The following is a 14,407-nucleotide window of genomic DNA, read 5'->3' as shown; positions in this document are numbered from 1 at the left end:
GATCTGAGACCTGGGGCGTCTGGGTGGCGCAGTCGTTGAGCGTATGCCTTTGGCTCGGGGCGTGATCCCGGTGTTATGGGATCGAGCCCCACATCGGGCTCCTCCACTATGAGCCTGCTTCTTCCTCTCCCACTTCCCCTGCTTGTGTTCCCTTTCTCGCTGGCTCTCTCTATCTCTGTCAAATAAATAAATAAAATCTTAAAAAAAAAAAAAAGATCTGTAGCAGACCTAATTCCTGGATTATTGCTTGTTTCTCTTTGTTTTTGCATTGTTGATGTGGCAGGGATAGTAAGCCCCATGTTTTCTCTGTAGTCACTGCCTAGCGTGTTGCGTGGCCTGTAGTAGAAAGTTAATATGTAAACAAGTGAAGGAATGGATGATAGAAAGAAAGAAGATGATGACAGTTACTTCATGAAATAGTTGGTTAGGTTAATTCAGTAATATTTGTATTTCATATTTTTTTCTTAAGGCTACTGATGCCCGGAGGGCTTTTCCTTGCTGGGATGAGCCTGCCATCAAAGCAACTTTTGATATCTCATTGGTTGTTCCTAAAGACAGAGTAGCTTTATCAAACATGGTATGTATGTGTTTGTAAGTATATGTAAAATCTGAATAAGCTTTGAGAATATTTAGTTTGCTGGTTAGATGCAATAACAAGAAACAACCTAGCACAGTGCTTGATGCATAACAGAAACACAGACGTTCGTTTTCTTTACTTCCAATAAGCCCTCTTTTTTTTAAATTGCCTTATTTGGAGTTTCCTTCCTTGTGGAAGAAATTTCTTATAAACTTTAATTTGGAAAACTAAAAAAGTGATGAGTTTAATAAATATTGCCTAAAAAAAAAAATCTGACTTTCTTTTTAAATACCAAAAGATACAGCCCTATCATGAAGTGTGTTTAGGTTTCTGGTTGATTGTATTCTTAGAATATGCTCTCTTCACTGATGTCGTTATCTCTTCCATAAGTAGAGTAAGCATTTACTACTTGAAATATTTTGTTTAAGACAGAATACCCGATAGCCTGTAGTATGAATCTGGGGAACTTGGAAAAGCCTACTGTACCTGCAGATAACTGGCTTTTGCCTCCTTTATGGTGGAGAGAATTCCATAGAGAGAATGCCATTCTCTTCTCAAATATTCCTAAAAAGGAGGCTAATATATTAAATTGAAATGTTATTTTACAGTTTAGTATGAATGAATTTGTCAGGTCTGTTCTTGAATAAGTCTTCCTTGGAAGAAAGAATAGAGAGATCTTGAGGAAGTGGAGAGCCTGAATAGGAAAAAAAAAAGGGGGGGGGGGTAAAACAAAAAAAATTAGGAACTCGGTAAAGTGGAGATTCCTCCACAAATTTGCTTAGAGCCAGCCTTGGTATAAAGAATGCTCTAAATTTAGATATCCGTACCTTTTGAAATGTAGATTTCACCATTACCCTTTATTATAATTATTGCCTTCTATCCTTATTTCACTTGAAAAGTATTGAGGTCTTACTTAAAACATCCCAGTGCCTGGAGTATAATAGGTATTCAAGAAAAGTTGCTTCTTTTCTCTCGTACATCCTTGGTAGTTTTAACACTTTAGCCCCTAACTTCGTAGTGTTTCCTTTTAATAGGAAAGATTTTGATGGCATAAAAGCAGTGGATGAGTTGGGATAGATAAGTAAGCAGTGAGGGAAGGGGGAAGGAGAGGCAGCACAGTTTTTGGCTAGTATTTGCTTTAAGGTATTTAATGTAAATCTGTTTAAATGTTCTCTCTTTTTTTTTTTAAAGAATGTAATTGATCGGAAACCATATCCTGATGATGAAAATGTAGTGGAAGTGAAGTTTGCCCGCACACCTGTCATGTCTACATATCTGGTGGCATTTGTTGTGGGTGAATATGACTTTGTAGAAACAAGGTCAAAAGATGGTGTGTGTGTCCGTGTTTACACCCCTGTTGGCAAAGCAGAGCAAGGAAAATTTGCGTTAGAGGTAAATGTACTTGAAGAGGATTGTTCCAACAGTCCATAACTCCAGGTTGGGGAATTTACATTTCTGATCAATTATTAGTACAATTATTTATAATTTAGTCTGAAATTTGTTGTGTACTTTGGTTTTATTTTTAATAGAATTTTGAAACTACCAACCTTGGTGTTACATTAGCATTTTACAAGATAATGATTAAGAGAATATTACAGTGGAATTTATTTATCCACAGAGTGGGTGGGAAAAGATGTAATATATTTTTCATACCACTATATTATAAATGGATTAAAGTTTGGCCAACATTAACAAAAGCCAAAGACTTTTGGAGGTAGGGTTCCCCGGGGTTGGTTTCTAGTAATTTGAGATGCTTTGGCTTACAACAGGATTCCTTTGTGGATTTCTATATGAATCACAATAAAATATTTATCAGGTGGTTCTTTTGTTTATACTTTTATAGGTTGCTGCTAAAACCCTGCCTTTTTATAAGGACTACTTCAATGTTCCTTATCCTCTACCTAAAATTGATCTCATTGCTATTGCAGACTTTGCAGCTGGTAAAGTAAATTTCATTTTATTGCTGAATTGTAATAACTTATTTTGGATTTTGTGATTTTGAGGAAGAAGTATGTACATATATCAATAAATGTTTATATTTATTTTATGAAGGTGCCATGGAGAACTGGGGCCTTGTTACTTATAGGTATGTTAATGATGCATTACCCTGCCTTATCTTTTCAATCCCTGATTTCAAAAGAGCTTCACTCCTAATCACAGTTGAGTAGCTTTGCTTTATGATGTGCTGTAAATTTTCCTACCTCCCCCACTTGTGCGCACATTTCAGGAATGCAGACGAACACTCTCTGGTGCTACTATCTGAGATTGTAAGATTTTAAAGTGAGCATCTGGCATTAGTAACATTTTTAGATCTATTTTTGGCTGAGTTTCTCATTTTGGTGCCTTCTCTTCCACCCAGGAGTTTCATAGTTATTTTTCCAGCTTGAAGAACCATCTTTTCTAGCCAAGTTTTTACATATCTGTCACCACAATACAAACATGTGGGTTGTATAATTTTTAAAGCAGGGTCTGTAAACAAGGTTTTGCCCCGCCTTCTTTGACGAGTTAAGTTTTGGACAGCCTGCTCAGTGTTCTTTTTGGGACTGTGGAATGCAACTTCCCCGCACTTGCCACTCCCCTTCTTTTAATGGAAGGACTGTCTCTACTCTCTCTGTCTAGCACAATCATCCCTAATCCCTTAGACAGAGTTTTTTAAAACTTTTAGGCAGCTGTCCTATTTACAAACTGATGGTTAAACTTGTGTCACACCTTTGATCTTCTGTTATCTGAATTCTGTTGGAATAGTCTTTAATCTTCCCGGAACTTTTTCTATTCTGTACACTCGGAGGAGATGTTTTCTTGACATCTCTAAAGCCTAATTTGACCATCTTATTTACTGTTTGAATCTCCCTCCCCCGTTTGTGCATGCTTGCTTTTATTGCAGTACTTAACATTGTTTAAAAGAAGTTTTTTCGTTGTTTTTTTTTTAACACAGGGAGACTGCGTTGCTTATTGATCCAAAAAACTCCTGTTCTTCATCACGCCAGTGGGTTGCTCTGGTTGTGGGACATGAACTCGCCCATCAATGGTTTGGAAATCTTGTTACTATGGTATTTAATATTTTTAAGTGCTCAAATACATTTATCTTCATCCTGCTGCACATTATTTTGGCTACATAGTATTTCAGGTTTGACTGGAACATAGTGCTAAAAAATAAATGAAGAGTACTTTGAAGAGTATTTATCAGAATCTCCGTGTCAATCAAGAGCATGTGGACAGTCTTGATTCAACACAAAATACGTCCTAAACTGTTGTAGAATTTGCCTGCAAGTGGCAAAGTCACGATAACAATTTGGGTGCGAGAAAGCGATTCCTGTTAGGTACAGAGATTCCAGGCTGATGTATAGTTTCTTGAGCGTATTTATGATGTAGTTCAGTAGGTGAAAAGGAATCTGATGAATAACAACGTGATCAATTAGGTTGAAATGTTTTTGGGAGTCAATTTTCTCATTACCTAAAATGTTAAGTTGAAATTTGATAGAAATGACACTAGAGAATAACTATAAAATATATTAAAATTTCCAGCTGTCCCATTGAAACTATTGTTTATTACATTTGCAGTGAACTTTGCAGTGTTTGTAGTGAATGATCTCTCTTCTTAAGTCTTGACCTTTCCATCTTGCTCCAAATAAGTACTATCCATGTCGGCTAGCTGTGTTAGAGCTTGGGAGTACGGAGTTCAGTGAATGACCCCGAAGTACCTCTGCAAAGAAAGAACTGGAGATTCTGGAGCCCGCCAGATTCCCTGATAGCATTTTAGGCTGCCAAAGAGCAGAACCTGTCTTGGTTGTTAGTTGAGTCCATATGTCACGGGAAGAAGCAAGAACGTTATAACATGTAGCAACTATTACATGCCTGAGACAGTTTTTAAAGAAAGCCAACCCTTGAAATTAAACCATTTCCTTTTGCTTTGGGTGTTTAAAATTTTACTTAGGGGTGAAAAAAAATTTGAAATAAAATTTCATGTGCAATTAAGTATGCTGGTACCTGTATTCAAATATATATGTAATATTCTCTACTCCTAATGTAGCAAGTTAGTTGCTACCAAACAATTTTGTGTTAGCTTTGAGCAGTCTTCATTTTTTTATGATTTTTTTTTTAAAGATTTTATTTATTTGACAGAGATAGAGACAGCCAGCGAGAGAGGGAACACAAGCAGGGGGAGTGGGAGAGGAAGAAGCAGGCTCACAGGGGAGGAGCCTGATGTGGGGCTCGATCCCATAACGCCGGGATCACGCCCTGAGCCAAAGGCAGACGCTCAACCACTGTGCCACCCAGGCGCCCCATATGATTTTTAAACTACCAGTGATAAATTTTAGTAGGGGAGTTTGAGTCAGTTGTTTCTTCAACTGAAATTTAAGGGTTCATAACAGGTTGGTGAATAACTAGCTCTGTACCAGCTTATCTTTGTGGAAGCTACTAGTTAAGTAAGTGCACAAAACACTTAGATAGCCTTTCATCACTTAATATTGAAAATATTTGATCTTTTCAGAATTTTAAATGCCTTTTTGCTTCTCACCATTGCATTAGTCCTTTAGCATCTATTTTGGGTTCTTATATTGCTTTCTTTTTGTAAGAGATTTAATCAACTTTAATGAAACTTAGATTAAAGTCTCTTTCTAAAAAGTTGATTTTTTTAAAAAGTTGGTTTTATCTGTGACTCATTTATATTCTTTGTCCATTCTATTAATTCTTACTAGCAGGTGAGAATTTGGTATTCTATAAATACTTAAACACTGTTCATTACTAAACTACTTACTGCCATGATACTTCGGTTAATTTTACCTAATCTTTATAAACAGTACTGCTTTTTTGTTTATCAACAAAGTTTAACTCATCAATCAGTCATTATGGAAATCCTTTCCAGTTTTCCTTGTTTGGTCCTGGTAGCTTTCTGGTTTATTAAACTAAATTTTACCTAACAATAGGCTCTTGTCTACATTTATCTGCTCTCTTCCCCTTTTCCATATAAGGGCTTTCTCCCCTCCCTCCCTCCCTTCCTTCCTTTTTCCTTCCATCTTTTCTAGCTTTGGTAATAAAAAGTTACTTAGCTATGTTTTGAAATGTCCCTCAGGCCTAATGCCAAAATCACCAGATGGCCTTTCTTAGCACATCTTTTAAGCATCTTTTTTGTTTAGAGATGTGAGTTATTTACTGAATGGTTTTCACTGAATTTTGGCATATTAAGTTGTCAGTTGTATAGTATAGTGAAAGGGACATGTGAGTTTTTCAAATTAGTGGAATGATAAATATTTTGTTTTCTTTACACCTTTCTTTCTTTTGTTTTTAGGAATGGTGGACTCATCTTTGGTTAAATGAAGGCTTTGCATCATGGATTGAATATTTGTGTGTAGACCACTGCTTCCCAGAGTATGATATCTGGACTCAGTTTGTATCTGCTGATTACACCCGTGCCCAGGAACTTGATGCTTTAGATAACAGCCATCCCATTGAAGTGAGCCAGACCTTTCAACCATTGGCCTTTGCTCTCATTGCTAATGAAATAAGAAATTTGTTATAGAAATATTAGGAGCCTTAAAAGAAAATTGCACGGGCAATTCACTTGTTTTTATAGCTCAGATTTTCAGTCTTCAAAATCTCACAGGACTAAGTACTAATTATGTTTCTTTTTAAGGTAGGCAGTATAAGAATTTAATCTTTGTAGAGGCAAGTGCTATATACCCGTAAGCATTCACTAAATACATTTTTATTGAATAGTATGGGAGAACCATGCCTGTTGGGCAGCATGCACAAGGGAACATTATGATTCCGTTGTTTGTTTCAAAGAAAATTCTGAATATATTCTTTTATTGTTGTCATTGTCTGTTTATATATATATTTTATTTCTCTTGACTTAGCCTGTCCTTATTTTGGCTAGTTTGTATGAACATATCTTTCCTCCAAAGAACTAGACTTACGGTCTGCTTTGACATATTTAACCAGGGTCCTATGTAATTGTAAGCCATTACAGTTAGTTGCAAGAAATCAAATGTTTCTCATCTCTCCCTTTCTCCCTCTCCCAATTTCTCAGTAAAAAGATCCATGGTGACTTGCCTCCCAGCCAAGCTGAGCCAAGACCCGCAGAGATGATGGGGGTCGTGTTATCTATTCCATTTTATTAGTGTTAGTCACCACACTCGTTTTAAGGATCATCATTATGCATTTATGAATGAGCTAAAGGCAGAAAAGTATCTTATGAGTTAGGAAAACTTAGGGTTTTCCTAGAGAGCCTTTTATGTAATTCAGTATTACAGGCTGTCTGCTACCTGTCATAACTGAATCACACTGTCTGCCAGGTCAGTGTGGGCCATCCTGCTGAAGTTGATGAGATATTTGACGCTATATCGTATAGCAAAGGTGCATCTGTCATCCGAATGCTCCATGACTACATTGGGGATAAGGTAAAAAAGCTATTTAAAAAACTCTTCCATCCTTTTATGGTGAATGAAGTCATAGTGTTTTGCATGGGAAAAAGAAGGTGTCTACTTTGATTTAGATTAAGTTCCTAAGAAATTTTTCTAGACTCTAGAAGGTTATTACCCTGATCTGGCTTATCTTCTTTTCTTTTTATATTGACTCTTTTGGTCTCTTAGATGAATGATGTGTAAATGTGTTTGGGGGACGTGTGGGAGTCTGGTATAAAACTTAAAAACAAATGTAGAAGGTAAAGAGTATGCATTCTTAAAGAAAGTAGACATTAGAGGGATAGATGTTTTTCAGTAAGTCTGACACTCAGCTAATTTGAGTAAATTAGCTTTTGAGTACTAATATACAAATACACTATAAATTCCAAGGTCTTAATCTCCTGGATTTTAAAAATTGTGTTTTCTCAGGACTTTAAGAAAGGAATGAACATGTATTTAACCAAGTTCCAACAAAAGAATGCTGCCACAGGTAATCTTTAATAGCTTGAGATAGCAGTGAAGAGAAGGTGTTGGCACTCTATCCAGAGCGGGACATTTACTTTTTTCCTAAATGCTTAACCTTCCATGTGATAGAAAATAAAGTTGACCTATTTGGTGCCATGTGTTAAGTCACGGATCAGCATGAATCAGAACCTGTTATCCTTCTGGTCCCCCTCCAGTGCTCTGCTCTCCGTAGCTCAGTGTCCTGCCGCTTCAGAGTCCAAGGAGTTGTTTACCTTACCAGAACATGTTCTTTTTGGTGACTCATTGGTTTTATTGCCCTAAATTGACCATTGGCCATTAAAATTGCTGCAAATTAATCATTTTTTTAGGGAACTTGTGGAACTAGTTCTGTGTGTTCAGTGAAGGTTTAAGATTTTTAGTGTATAGTGGTCTATAATGTATTGTGTACAGGAATCAAAAGAAAGAATGAAGGTGTAAGAGTTGATTGAAGTTGAAAAAGAGCCAGAGTTGGAGTTTTGAGTTCTTCAGTGAACAAAAATAGTCTAAAACCAAAATTTGTGTAATGTCACTAGTATCTAATAGAATGACAGAAGTTCAGAGAAGCCTGGCCATGGGCTTTTCCTGAGGTTTGTGACCTGTGAATTAAAAATACAGTATATCTGCCTCGCTGTTCAGGACATGATGTAACCCTGACACTCTCCCTTCCAACCCCCTCCATTTAGTTTATAAAAGAGAGAGAGGCATTCTGTTCCTTAAAGCAGAGCCACAGAGAAATGTGCTCCTGCAAGTTTTCTGAGTCTCTAGCATGCATACGTATAATATATGAGGGAAGAACCTTATAGTTCTTACACTGTAATGTACATGCAGTGACCCAGGGTCTGTGAAAATGTTTCTAAATCACTAGGTCTGGGGTGGGACCTGAGGACCTGCCTCACAAGCTCCCAGGTGAAGCCAGTGTCACGAGTTAATAGGCCACCCTTTGAACAGTGATGCCTACCACATACCTTTTCTTGGTTTGCTTATGTTATGAAAGACAATTGGCAGTGCAAACACAGTGTAGTCACCACCCATGGTTTTGATCCTCTGTCTCTCCTTTCCTTAATTCATGCCTTCACGATCTCTCTCCTGAACTCTGCAGTTGTCTACCAGCTTAGTATTTCTTGCCTGCCCCACTCTCTCCGGTTTTCTCTCTCACTCTGAGTCTAGCCAGGGTTATCTTTCTAAAGCAAATCCCTGACTGCATCGCCTACTGAATAAAAACACTCGAGATACTTCACTGCCCTGCACAGTAGAGCCGTCCAGAGTCTTAGCAGCTCAGCCCTGGCCTGCTGTCCCAGCCTCATTGCTTAGTGCTCCCACACCTGGGCCTCTGTGTTCAGCTTATTGAACATCTGCTGTTATTGATATTTTCTGTCTTTTCTTACACTTTCTTCTTTGTACATAGACCATTTATTCTGTCTACCTGGATTGCCCTTTTCCCTTCGTCAGCCTACTGAACGACTCTCTTCAAGATGCAGACCAAAAGCCAACTCTTGTGAAGCCTTTATTTTTCTTGAAGGGCTTTTCCTCTGTTCGTGTCCCCATTCTAGTGTGTATCACATTGTAGGGCTTTTGTTTACTCACCCGCCAGTGCTGTTTGACCGTGTGAGTTTTACTTTAACCTCAGAGCATTATCTTTTAACCTCTGTTAATCGAATCGGTGTAATGGTTTTAAGTTTGTGGACGATTGTTTAGGGGTGATCTTGAAGATGTTTCTGTTTGTTTGTTTCTGTTTCTTCTTATTTGAACTCACCTGTTTACCTTTTATTATAATTTGTGACTTTTTTTTTAAGTTAACTCTAGGCCCCAAGTTGGGGCTTGACCTCGCAACCCCGAGATCAAGAGTCGCATGCTCCACTGACTGAGCCAGCCAGGCACCCCTATAATTTGTGATTTTTTAGTAAATTGGAACAATTAAGGACAACTTAGACTGTAACACCAGTTTTTGTAAGAGTTTATTTCACGGGGGGGCGAGGGGACGTTAATTTGACTCCCTGCTTGTCTCCTGAACCTAAAAGAACCAAAGAATTGCTTAGCTACGTAGTGTCCAGAGTTACATAAAATACCTGGTTTGTTTAGGAAAACAAAAATGTAAACGTTATAGATTTTCATTGTTTTTATCTTCTAGAGGATCTCTGGGAAAGTTTAGAAAATGCCAGTGGTAAACCTATAGCAGCGGTGATGAATACCTGGACCAAGCAAATGGGATTCCCCCTCATTTATGTGGAAGCAGAGCAGGTAACCCTATAAAAAGCACTCCAATTCCCCTGCTACTGTATTAAATGAAATTCTGTCAGTGTTACAAATTTGCTTTTCTGTACTTTAAGTATTCTAGGTGACATTTAAATCAGCCCTTACATTGTTTTCTCAGTGATTTATTATCTCTATACTAAATGGTTTGACCCCCCACATCATTAAATCATATATACTTACAGCAGAAAACTTTTACTGTCCCCAAGGAAAACTCTGCAAACTTGTTGATATATTCTTTTTTTTTTTAAGTTTATTTATTTATTTTTTTAAGTAATCTCTGTACCCCATGTAGGGCTTGAACTCATGACCCTGAGATCAAGAGTTGCTTGCGCTTCTGACTGAGCCAGCCAGGCACCCCTTCATATAATTCTAAAATGAACAAGTGAGGTTTATTCCAGGAATGCAAAGTTGGTTTAACAGTTTAAAAAAAAAACAATCAGTGTATTGATTCTTAATCACTACATTAACAATATAGGTGAAGAACCACGTGATCACTTCAATAGATGCAGAAATAGTATTTGTTAAAATTCTGTACCGATTTATAATATTCTTTAAAATTAGTTGGGTCTTTTTTTTTAAGATTTTATTTTTAAGTAATGTCTGCACTCAACATGGGGCTTGAACCCACAACTCTGAGACCAAGAGTTGTATGCTCTGCCTACTGAGTCAGCCAGGTGTCCCTAAAATTAATTTTAATGTTGGTTGGGTGGCAATGTGATTTTGATTAGAATTGCACTATTATTAGTTGAACTGTTACCCGAATTCAGAGAGGTGTACTTCAAAATGAGCTGTCCCCCCAGCAGAACTGAGAGTTACACATCAACCTTCAGTGCCTACCAGAAAGTTAATCTTAACTTAGTTTAATTATATGAAATTGTGAACTTGTTCTCTTGTATTTCTTTGCCATGGTTTTTCGACCTGCACAGAGAATTAATTAATGTTCATTTTTAAGGAGGAAGATTCATAGCTCTTTATTTGTATATGTTTGCTCTTGTGGTTCTTCACTGTTGATAAAACTAAATATGTTTTGCAAAGATTTTCTCAATATAGCATTCTTAAGTTAGTAAAGTTGGTTTTTTGTACTGTAAGAATTCTAGGTGACACTTAAACTAGCCCTTACTCTCAGAATGCACCCAGTGCACATGGTATGTTACAGTGCTTGCAGGTTAGCCTTGTGGAGCCACATCTTACCCTTAAACGTGATTATATTTTATAATAAAGTATATACATTTGAAGACCTCTCAGATTGAGCATTTGAAAAGGCAGTTTAGGGAATGCAATCAATCATGTCCCATTGGTGGGAAAAATATCTAGAAGTTTAGTGACCTACTATTACGCCGTTATGACCATTGGTTTCTTTCTACTCTTCTTCCTCCACTTTGGACTAATCTGTTAATACGAGATGCCTGATCAAACTTGACATTCACATTCCATATTGACTAACAAGTAGTTTTCATTTTATCTGTTTTAAGAATAATGACATGCTACAAAGATGATTGTTCTTTTCACCCCCGGGGATTTCATTCCTTCAAAAACTATCAACACTTCAAAGCTATTAAGCTATGTTGTGATTACACGTAAAGCAGACTCTTAGGCCATAATTTTTTCTTCAAGCAGAACACACTTTTAAGTATCAAAATACTAATACCTGACTTCCTCTCAGTGTTAGAGACTAAATTAACTTTTCCATCAAGCTACTTTCAAGATCTTACTTTCTTTGCTTTGTTGTTTTTTGTCCACAAACACAGCCAAACTCATCCTCCATTTTACACTATAATAAAAATAAAAAGCCTATCTGTGACTCTTAATTCCTTTAAAAATAGGAGAGCACTACAGCATATAATACCTTAGTTATGATTTGTTTCTCACTTTATATTCCCTGAATGTAAACATTTTTTGCTTTATTTCTGAATCAATTTAAAAGTCACCTTTCAACTTTTTTGAGGAAATCTCTACGACACAATTTAATCAGTGATGCAGCATTTAAGTTCATTAGCAAGTTCTTTGTGGCATCAGAGTGGTCATTGCTTTTCAGTTCTGTCTTCTGTAGTCAGTTTATCCCTAAAGGTCATGGCCAAATTTTACATTTGATGTGGGTGGTGCTAAATCTGTTGTATCTTTTTTTTTTTAATTTTTTTTTTTAAGATTTTATTTATTTATTTGACAGAGATAGAGACAGCCAGCTAGAGAGGGAACACAAGCAGGGGGAGTGGGAGAGGAAGAAGCAGGCTCATAGCAGAGGAGCCTGATTTGGGGCTCGATCCCATAACGCCGGGATCACGCCCTGAGCCGAAGGCAGATGCTTAACCACTGTGCCACCCAGGCGCCCCTAAATCTGTTGTATCTTACATTATTTAAAATGTCCCAGGACATATTAACAAATGATAAGTAAAACAAATGAATGCATACTATTGAAGTATTTTTTAAATATGTACTTGCCTTTGTTTCTTCTGGCTGTTTTCCCCCCACCACTTTTTTGTGTTTCATTGCAAAGCTCAGCCTTTGAAGCAAGGTGTGTGCCTCTTTCATGTTTATTGGTCCTTTTCATGTTTATTGGTCACTCTAAAAATGTGAATTCCTAACATGCTAATCTAAGGCTGCCACTTTGTAGAAGTGGAAGAGTCTGAAGACATAACCTCCCTCTATAAAGATTAAAACAGCTTGCTATAGTATTATTTATTGTTATGTCTCCTTGTGAAAATGGTAATACTTTAAAATTCTTGTCTGCATATATCCCTTCATTACATAGAACATGGCCTTTTATGTAAAGTATTGTCATTTCGAGGCCTAAATGAGAAGTGGTGCCTTTTCTCCCATTCTGTAGTATCGTCTTCATCACGGCTGCACTTGGGTTCTCATGAGACACCTGACTGCACTGGGTTCACCTTCTACTTTGTCACAGAAGTGTTGCCCCCTCCAAAAAAAAAGTGTCAATGCTATTAGCTTTTGTTTTCCTTCTTTAGGTAGAAGATGACAGATTATTGAGGTTGTCCCAAAGGAAGTTCTGTGCCAGTGGACCATACGTCGGTGAGCAAGTGGCTATAAGTGGGAGCTGATAAATGAATTTGGTTACCATATAAGTAGTGTTCCAATTCATAGGAAATAATTATCCATTTTTAAATATTTTTAACAGAATTAAATAAAACCAAGTAAACGGTAATAAAATACAGATGAAATCAGGAAATGAAAAAAGGAGATTCATGAGATATTTGTAGTGTTTTGACTTCTTTGATTTTTTAAATTCCATGTCTCTGTGTCTTATTGGAAGCTATAAGGGATGAATTGGGATAGGAATACCCAAGCAGTATTATCTCTAGCCTTCATTCCTTAAAGAAGCCTTGGTGCACATTTGTGTGGGTAGCAAATTTTTTTTTCTTTAATTCTTGGGCATCCTAAGTAAGTAAACAAGTAAATAAATAAAGCCCAGTGATTATTTAGCATTATTATGTGCCAGTTACCATGCTAAGCGTATAACTGATCCTTATTTTGCAGTCTCAACAACCCCATTAGGTAGATAGTATCATTTCCTTTTTTACAAATGAGGGAGCTAAGGCATAGCTGGGTTAGTTAAGTTGCCCAAGGTCACCTGTCTAATGAGATAAAGAGTAGGAATTCAAACAAAATAGTTGGATTCCATGAGTTTATACTTTTAACCACCACTCAACTCTGGTTTTTCAAATATTTCTACAGGTCATTGATTCTTTTGCTCAGGAAATTAAAAGTGTTTCTCTGCACCTTTCTCATCTCCTTTAAAATGATAATTTTTTTTTTAAGATTTTATTTATTTATTTGAGAGAGAGAGAGAGAGAGCACGAGCAGGGTGAGGGGCAGAGGGAGAAGTGGGCTCTCCGCTAATCAGGAAACCTGATGTGGAACTCGAACCCGGGATTCCGGGATCATGACCCGATCAAAGGCAGACGCTTAACCTACTGAGCCACCCAGGCGCCCCAAAACAATAATTCTTAATAAGGGGAGATGTATATTAGAATCACCAATACCTTTTCATGCTTTGCAAAAACCCTCTAAAACATGGTACACTCTACTAGGGTTAGAGGTACAGCCTTCCATCTTTAACCTTCCTTAGCATTTAGAATTACTCTTTAAATAACTGTCTGACAAGTCAGATGACAGGTTTATTATCCAAAATAAATCCCAAAGTGTTACAGTTTCTGTTTGCTGCGTCATACCAGTCTGCATGGTAGGACTGACAGGTTTTGCAGTTTTTTCAAATACTCTGTGACCAATATAGGCAGTATTAAAACCTGAACTATCCCAACATTAGGAGAAAATTCTAATTTGTGGTTTAACCTAATAGCATAAAGCCATATAACTTATTAATAGTTACATTAGTGCATTGGGCAATGACTCTTCTGTTTGATATCTTAATTCAAAGTCTGTTTTGCTATCTGATACCTAAAAGACAGTATGTTATCTGCCTTATAAAAGTTTTGACTTTTAGCTATAACTTTTTAGTGATGGAATCCATCACCCCCAGGGAGTATCATGTCTATCATAGAAATAAAATCAACCCTTCAGCGTTTCAGCAGTATATATACCTGTTGAGGACTGCACCTGAGAATGTTTTTAAATGCTACATGAGAGCTTTCACCTACTTGAAGTTTCTTTCAACAGTAAAATCATTACTGTCTCTATTGCTCTGTAAAGGGAA

General features: G+C 37.0%; 1 protein-coding gene across 1 annotated transcript in view; it reads left to right on the top strand.

The window, feature by feature from the left end:
* NPEPPS (aminopeptidase puromycin sensitive) overlaps positions 1–14,407 on the top strand; it is an 81,495-nt gene that overhangs the window by 50,963 nt on the left and 16,125 nt on the right. Inside the window, exons 4-13 of the mRNA XM_034639933.1 lie at positions 470–577; positions 1,769–1,969; positions 2,421–2,517; positions 2,630–2,663; positions 3,513–3,627; positions 5,868–6,032; positions 6,874–6,978; positions 7,411–7,471; positions 9,614–9,723; positions 12,702–12,765. Coding sequence (XP_034495824.1) covers positions 470–577; positions 1,769–1,969; positions 2,421–2,517; positions 2,630–2,663; positions 3,513–3,627; positions 5,868–6,032; positions 6,874–6,978; positions 7,411–7,471; positions 9,614–9,723; positions 12,702–12,765 — 1,060 coding nt within the window. The remainder of the gene's footprint in view (positions 1–469; positions 578–1,768; positions 1,970–2,420; positions 2,518–2,629; positions 2,664–3,512; positions 3,628–5,867; positions 6,033–6,873; positions 6,979–7,410; positions 7,472–9,613; positions 9,724–12,701; positions 12,766–14,407) is intronic.

This window comes from Ailuropoda melanoleuca, chromosome 13 (genome assembly GCF_002007445.2).
Source record: "Ailuropoda melanoleuca isolate Jingjing chromosome 13, ASM200744v2, whole genome shotgun sequence".
NCBI classification, from domain to species: Eukaryota; Metazoa; Chordata; class Mammalia; order Carnivora; family Ursidae; genus Ailuropoda; species Ailuropoda melanoleuca.
This window is presented reverse-complemented; position numbering and strand designations above follow the sequence as displayed.